At 25.8% G+C, this 9205-nt stretch overlaps 1 protein-coding gene across 1 annotated transcript; it reads left to right on the top strand.

The window, feature by feature from the left end:
• Positions 1-397: 397 nt before the first annotated feature.
• Positions 398-1117, top strand: OCT59_025251 (uncharacterized protein; the record flags this gene model as incomplete). The annotated part of the gene is made up of 2 exons (XM_066137213.1): positions 398-644; positions 741-1117. 2 exons carry the CDS (start codon positions 398-400, stop codon positions 1115-1117), a joined length of 624 nt encoding a protein of 207 aa, XP_065991966.1.
• Positions 1118-9205: the final 8088 nt, after the last annotated feature.

Below are 9205 nucleotides of genomic sequence, written 5' to 3'. Positions count from 1 at the left end.
ATGGGTTGATGGTCCATTATTTTATAATAGAGCTACACGAATAGATACAAGAAATAAGGATAAAAAAGTTGCATTAAAATGTTTATATAACTCGCAAAATATCACAAGTGAATTTCTCAATGAGGTATGTGACTTTTCAGTAAATTCAATCCTAATTACTGTATATATTTTTTAATAAAATCATATTCTTTCATATTTTAATAGACTAAATTATAAATCGTTATAATTATTATGAAAATAAAATACTTAAAATATGTGGAATATCTCGAAATCCAGATACGAAGGAATACATTATAGTTCTTGATTATGCAATAGGTGGAAATTTTAATTATTGGATGGTCAAAAATTATAGCAATCTTAAATGGTCAGAAAAATTGACTATACTTTTAATATTAGTATGGGTCTTGAAGAAATTCATCAAAAGAAGATGGTTCACCGTGATTTTCATACAGGAAATATACTATTCAATATTATTGCTAACCCGGATAGAATTAATGATAATACTATACATATTTCAGATATGGGATTATGTGGAGATGTTAGTAATACCGATCAAAATAATATTTATGGAGTTATACCTTATATAGCTCCCGAAGTGTTAAAGGGGGAACTTTATACTCAAGCAGCAGATGTATACAGCTTTGGTATGATCATGTATTTTGTAGCAACTGGAAAACAACCCTTCGCCGATTGTGCACATGATGAGTTTTTTAGTATTAAATATTTGTAGTGACCTGAAGTTAATATGCCAGAAGCACCAAAATGTTATATTTATTTGATGAAGCAGTGTTGGAATTCTAATCCAGATAATAGACCAAAAACAACTGAAATTTTTGAATCAATTAAATTATTTTGTGGCTGCTATAATCATGTAGATGACTTTGAAAACTATATAGGAATTAAAATGGAGCAGCAACATTATGAAATTGAAAACCAATTCAAAGAAGCAGAAGAATACAGAAAATCACATCTCACATCATTTGATGAAAATAAACGATTAGCTACTCATTCACAAGCTATTTATACATCACGATTACTCAATCCATTTACAAAAAACATCCCAAAATATGATAATGTTGACAATAACACAGTAGAAATTATTGATTTTACACAGTAAGTTTTATAAATTTTATATATTTTATAATTTTTATAATTTTATTTTATTTAATCCAAAATCAATTTTTATACAGATTATAAATCAAATATAATATGAACAAATAAATTGTATTTTTAGCTATTAAACCTAGCTAGATTGAAAATAACCTATAGTAGTATTATATTATTTATTCTTATTTTATATATTTGTTCAACACTTGATTATAGAATACATGTAAAATTTATTTTACAAAATAAAATCAGTTTGTAATTGAGCAAGTAGTAGCTTCAAATTTATTATTTAAAATGTTGTTATTTCGGATAAATTGCTACCTTAATTAAACTATGACAAAAATTTTTGTTCGGTTTAATTTCTTTTTCTTTTTTTTCTCGCAAAGACTTCTCTTCTTCTTTGAATAGTAGCTGATAATAAGGAATTTGTATTCATTATTAAATTTAGTAATAAAATATTTTATGTTCTATGTATATTTTAATGCCGTAAATCTATAATGTCGTGAATAAATATCTGATGATTATATTCCTGTAAAAAATGTTGTTCCTTCCATGTTTTTCTCGTGAATGTAACCTTTTTTTTTTTGTTTCAAATGGTGTTTATTACCGATTTTGTTAGTATAAGATGCAGAACTTACACCGGCAAAACCTGTATAACCTACATTTATGCCCATCGAATAGATGTCACTCCTGTCATACCACGCCATTGTTCGTTATTCTTCCCAACTACGAACAATGTTGCCGACCTACTCCTTTAGTTCGGCTATTGTATTATCTAACAGTTACACCTCTTTACTGTTGAACCTTAAAATTAAATTAACTCCTCCAAAAGTAACAAAAATACACAAATTTGAAATGGTCATTTTTTTTGCTAGCTAAATTTGACATCGTGTACATACAGTACGTACATTTTTTGTAAAAAACATTATCATCTACGATATTTTAGCAAAAAAACCCAGTGAATGTAACCTTAAATCATGGAAATTTTCATCTTTCACACCTTAAATGTATCATTTTCACGGAATTTTTTACGAAAGCCACGGATAAAGAATGGAAATATTCGGATAAAAATTTTCTTATAGGATATATAGGATATTATTATTTAAATCTGATAATTAATATTATTCAATTATTTTTTTAAAAAAATGGGCTGAAAATATTTACTGTGTTAAGACTTACGATATGACAGTTACTAGTCATATATTGTATTTTGTAATTAAAGTTTCAATCGCACCTATAATACAAATAATAATTTTAATGATATATATCTACTATTATATTTTCTTAACAAAATTAAGTTCTGATTTATTTAGAATACAATTTTAAAAGTGGTATTTTTAAAGGAGCTTTAGTGAATTATCCTTTTTAACTTTATAATTATGTTGTTACATGATGTTGTATAAAATATAAAAGGAGAAAGATCACGATTAACTTATTAATATTATTTTAAAAAAAAAAAAATTTAAAATAATGGTTTATTATTTTCATTTATTGGTCCATATATTTTTGAAATACTGTACCTATAAAATTCTATTTTAAACTTAATAAATATATATTTGATCCAAATTTAAATAGGTGATACATTATTAAAGTTCCTCATTTTACTTTATATTTAATTTTAGATGAAGATATATCAAATTATCATTTATTAATTTGAAAGTTTTGGATAACAGATAATATTATATAAGATTTAGTTTGCCAAGACATTTGCATCAAACAAAATGCATAGATTACGCTAGAAGTTAACCATAATAGATAGATTTTAATAATTAAACTACCATTTAGAATTAATGGCAAAATTCGGAGTAGAATTTTAATAACGGTGCTTTATAATAAAATTGAAAATGATCATGCAAAATACACGTGATAAAATGGTTGTGCTTCTGCTTCGACCCGGATGAAACCCGTCATCCGGATTACACAAAAAATAAATCCGGATTTTATCCAGATTGATCCGGATTCTTTATCCGGGTCAAAAAATCCGGATAGAAACTGAAATTCGGATTGGGATTTACAACTGATCGGCAATAATTCTGGCCAGAATTCATAACGCCGGCCGGAATTACAAATTTGTGTAACATTAAATTTCAAAAAATTTTTGCCCGGTGGCTAAACTATTTTTTCGGTATTTTCGGCCAGAATTACAAATTTGGCCAAAATTATCTAAGACCGCGAAATAATAAAATAAATAAAATAAATAAATAAATAAATCTGAGACCGCGAAATTTTCATAATTCCAATTTTATTCAATACTTTTTTTTAAAACAATTTCATATTATTTCAGCATTGTCTCAGACTATTGTTTAACATTTCTTTCGTAAATTAATTATGAAATTTTGGATAGTAAACAAGATATTTTTATATACAGCTAAAGATTACTATAGATAGATGTGTTGGTGGGTTAGTAGTAAGGCAATTTTTAAAATGTTAAAAAGGATTTGTTTCTTTCTTTCAAAAATTAAAGAATCATTTGAATCAAATTATATAACACTAAGATTTTAATTTTTAAAAAAAATTGTCATAATTATATAAATTTTATTAATATCTCAATTTTTTGTAATTTGATCAGAATAATTTTTCATTTAAAAATAATAATTATTATTTCATTGTAAAAAAAATAATAAAAAGTTTTTTCTTTTGAACGTTTGAATGTGAAAAATGATTCTTCATTTAGTAAATTATTGCATTTTAAACTTCAGTTGATCAACATGTGCAAGTGTTTTCAGTGTTTTTACTTTTCAGTATTTAAAATGTGTCTATAGTCGCACTTTAATGAAAAAATATATATACTTATTTCTATAAATCTTATTATATAAAGTTACGGTGCTATGCTAAAAAAATAAATAAAGATTCATCCAGATTCTGGTTCAAACCGGATATTTTTCATCCGGATTAGTATAATTCGGATGAAAACCGCAAAATCCGGATATCCGAAAAAAAAAATATCTGGATCGATCCGGATACGGATCGAAGCACTAGTTGGTTCAACACCTCGTGACTCTATATGATATGCAACTACTTTTCAAGATAAATAAAATAATATAACTTGGCTGTTAAGTTTGTTATTAGTATAAAAATTCAATATAACCAGAATAATTAATTATAAAAAAATTTTGTGTGTGGAACTTTGTTTGAGTATAACAAGTTTTAGGCTTGGTAAATCAGTGGCAACTATAGTGAACACTAATATTTTTTCACATTCCTTCTATCACTTCTGTTCCTGCCACATTGTCATCATTGTCATAAGACATATAATATTTTCCAATTTTGCAGCAATCCAGCATGTGTACAATAAAAAAACAAGAAACGATTTCCATAGAAAATCTTGTAGTCGAATCAAGATTTTTGAAAATGATCAAGTATTTCTACTAGTTTTGGGTAGTGTGCGAGCATAACGCGAATCTCTCTTATAATCCTGAGGGATTTTTTTAGATTCATATAGCGTTTTTTGTCAACAACTGTGCTTATACTATAATAAAAATAAAAATTAATTGAAAAAATGGCGTTAATATGCAAGGTTGGGTTAATGTATTAGTATATAGGTTTTCTAGTTTTTCTTTTTATCTTGTAATTTTTGAATCAATAATTTTTGTATTGTTGTTTACTTTTGTTACACTTAATAAAATTGAAATGCAATCTTAGTTACCTCATTTAGAATTTTATTAATAATATTTTGATTTATATATTATTGAGTTGACTTTTTTAATTCATTTTCTTCATTTTCTTGCATACTCATCAAAATTATAAATTAATAAACCATCCTTCCATATTACTGAATATTTTATAGTAAATTCATCCTTTCTTGACTCTTTAATGTTACAATACATGTGTCCGAAATTTTTTTTTAATTTTAGCAACATAACCCACATTACAGTTTCAAAGCAATGCTTACTTGCTGATCTGATAATAAATCTCGGATAATTTGATTTTTAGCAGACTTAAGAAAGTCTCGGACAAATCTGCAATAATTTCGGCCAGATCTTTGAATTCTCAGCCATAAAGTATATTAAATACAGATTGCTGAAAGTCTGTTGAAATTTTTACAAGTGGTCAAAACTCCTCAAAGGAGTGGATTACGAATTGCAGATCACTTTTTTGTCATGTGGCCGAAATAGCCGCCCAAGTGTATAATAAACGTTATTGAACTGATTATATAATATCCCATTCAGCTATAATACCATAGTTGTTATTTTCTAATTGCATTACCTGAATTCAAATATCGATTTTTACATTTCCACTGGTCCAAATTATTTTCTAGATCATTTTTTTTAGCATGGTTTAAACAATCTAAGATATATATATTTTTCACATTTTTCACATTTTTATCATATAAATTATAATCAGATGCATTCAACGTATATTGTGCAATAATTATAGTGCATTGTTATTCCAAAGTGGTACAAAATTTTAAAAAGTAAAGTAACGTAAGTAGGAACGCGTTGTTAAAGATGGAATCTGTAGATAAAAGGAAAAGAGAAAGAGTAGAATGTTGATAAATGATGAAGAAATAGGAACGAGTTAATTATGTGGAATGCAGTTTTTTGCATGGATAAGAAAAATAAATCGAAAAGTAAAAATTATAGAAGAATTGAAATTCATTTAATAGTACCTTTAAATATAGATAATGAAAATTCGCCTGATTTAAGTATTAAGTGTGAAAGTTGTAATAAGAATATTAAAAAAAGTAAGGAATGATTAAGAAAAGAATGTTGGAAATAAAGAGAGTCGTGAAATACAGTAAAATTAAGAAGAGATACAGAAAATGGAGTGAGTTTTAAATCTTATGAAACTTTATAGTAATATTTTGGTTAAGAATGAATTAACGAAAAAAATGAATTTTATAAAATAAGATATTAGTTACAATGGTAAAATTGTGGTGATGGATAATTATATTATTGGAGAAGAAAAGATGATAGAATTTTTTAAAAAAGTATCTTCAAAGATGTTATCAAAGATAAACAAAATGAATTATGATTATAACGATGAAAAATAAAAAAGTTGTTTAGTAATGGCGAGAGAAGAAATTAATATGTTGCTTTATGGGCAATTTTGAATAAATATTTTGATAAAAAATGAAGCTAAAGTTAGATATGGTAATTAATACAGAGTATTCTAATATTAATAGAGCGGTATTAATAGTGATCATTATAATAGCAATATTAATAATTAGATCGAAGATTACTTTATATATTAATGCGGGAGATGTAATAAATAATATTCTTTTTAATTTTAGTAATATAGCTAATGGTAGAAAAAAGTTAGATAATATACATTTTGTGGAATTGAGTTTTATTTAAAAATGGTTACAGAGTATTGACATTAGAATCTACATGACAGAAAAAATCATGAGATATTGAGATATGTATGAATATAAGAAAAGAAATGGAAGGTCAAATAAAAAACTTAAATATTAATCAATTGAAAGGATTTGTTGCTAAAATTAATAATACCAATATTTTGACTGAAGAATTTTCCTTGTACTGGAAATTCTTTTTGATTATAGGAGATACTAGGCAAACTAAAAACGAACGCAAAATATAAATGAAATGTTAAAAAAGATGATGTTTTTATTATAATACATAAGAAATAGATTGGTACAAGTATGGAGGACAGCAACTAAAGGGCGTTTAAGATTAACAATGTTTTGAAAGATCTGCCTACGTAATAGTGTTTTATTTAATAGAAACACTAATATGATTTAATAATTCTGGAATGTGTCCTCGATGCAATATATTTGGGAGCGCAGCAACAATAATAGAGATGATTGAACAATCGATTATGGAACTTAAGATAATTTATAAGTTCAAACCAAATAACGAAATGTCAAATATTAAGACCGTTAATATAGATTTTATTAAAGTAATGCGTGGAAACTCAAAGCTTGGGAATTAGTTAGAGGCTTATTTAATAATAAGTTTAAGACAAAAGTGTTATAACAGAGTTATGGGACAGGTGTTTTAACAATATAAGGAAAGGATTATTTCGGAAAATAGTATAAATGTTGAAGTTGTTAAAAGGAGGAAAACGAAAGTTTATGTAAAAAACAAACAAAAAAAATTTATCAATTTTAATGAAGAAAGAAAGAGTAAGTAATGTTATTATTGTTATGGCTAATCAAACTTGACTCACGATACAAAAAATTAAATTAGTATAGTTAAATAGAATAGAAATATTACTTTTTAGTATTTTTATTTAATTTTGTAATGGAAATTTAACTTACTAATTAATAAAAGAAATGCGTTACTAAAATAAAATATCTCGTCATTACACGAACATGTAAATATTTTCTGTTTTATACAAAAAAAAAAAGAAAAATAATAAATACATAATATATAATAAATTTAAAGTTACGAAGTACTTGATATTGTATTTAGCCTATAAAATTGATATTTTACTAATATCATAGTTTAATTTATTAAGCAAAAAATTATGCTATCATATTTAACTAGTAGTTCCTAAAATAGTTGCGATTATAATAATAAAACAATATAACTTTTGACTATTCACTTTTATAATTTATTTTTTGCTTTATATAAAATACAAAATATTATAACTTCTTAGCATAAAATTTAAGTTATTAAATCATAAAAATAAAAAATTTTGATAGAATACAAACGAATATTCATACTTTAATTTTTTCGCTTATTATCCAGTACTAAAATATCAAACAATATTAAAAGCTGAATACAATATAAGCATTTTGTAACTTTAAATTATGTATATTATATATCATTATTCACTTTATTAGTATCGAAATAAATCAAATTAATCAATGTCTACCCAATATCGACATAAAGTCAATAAATTAATTCAACAAATACGCGAGTAAAAATAAAAATTTTAAATATATCTTATCTCACAATAATAATAACAAAAAAAAAAACCCCTAAAAAATCAGTTTTCTAAAACTAAAAACAAAACTAAACTAATTAGATAAATGTATTATTAACTTTTGATTTGGAAAATTTTACGTAAATCACGTGGTCTCGGCTTTATCCTTAGGAGGAGTTAGGACTACTTTGTAGCCTCTTTTCACTCTCACTAATTAAATCTTTTCGTTCAACGTAGTATATTTTTGCTTTATTCATCATAATTTATGTAGTACAAAATTTTTAATTAGCGTCATTTTTTTTATTTTATTATTTATTTGTCAAACACCCTGCGAAATTTACACCTATGACAATACAAATTTATATAACAATGTACCTATCTAAAAATTTAAACTAAATTTATTCTACGTCTTTTATAAAATATTGAAAACGTTTAATAAATTCACGAAAACTTTCAATACAACTGCTATAGTACTATTTACGTTACATAAAACAAAAGAAAGAGAAAATCAATATCCGATCAAACAAAATCTATTAAAGTTATTGCATTGGACCCGTAAGGAAAATCTTACTTCCATAAGAAAACAACAACAAGTACATAGGAAAGGATTGTGCTATAACTAAACTATGTGCATGACCGCCACAACAGTCACACTTTATTTCTAGTTATTGAGTAAGTCAAAGACATCTAAATTATAACCCAAAAAGACCGATTCATCAGCAAATCTCACATGTCTTAATCCCCAGGTAATCGTACGCCAGAAATTCAAAAGCACCCCTTATAAATAAGGACGGTCAACGGTCCGGTCCTGGTCTTCATAGGATCGGACCACGGTTCAGATTATTATGGCGCAGTAAGACCATCAGTCCGTCTTATAAATTATTTTTTTTTTTTACCCTAGTAAACATTTCTTGTGTTAAGAAAGTCTGCCCTGTTCCTACTAATTCCTAAAAAAAGAATAAAAAAAGAGGTAAATCAATTAATGTAACATATTGACGTTGATCGGTCTTTTGAAGACACGGTCCTAAAAGACAGTCGGTATTGTTGATCCATCGGACGATCACGAGGGCTATCTTTATTAATTGATTAAAGAATTGTATGCACGTATTCTAAAAATCGAAAAATCGATAAGTTCCGGTTAAATAAAGAGCCGATGTCTTTAATCGTCACAAAAATGATTGACTTCGGTTAAATTTATGCCGAGCCTATTTGTTTTAAAACGACAAACTGAAATTTAATTCGTTCCCTTAGTGTCACACAAATGCAT

This window comes from Rhizophagus irregularis, chromosome 5, assembly GCF_026210795.1.
Source record: "Rhizophagus irregularis chromosome 5, complete sequence".
NCBI lineage: Eukaryota > Fungi > Glomeromycota > Glomeromycetes > Glomerales > Glomeraceae > Rhizophagus > Rhizophagus irregularis.
The sequence above is the reverse complement of the archived record's forward strand: the minus strand, read 5'-3'. Positions and strand labels throughout refer to the sequence as shown.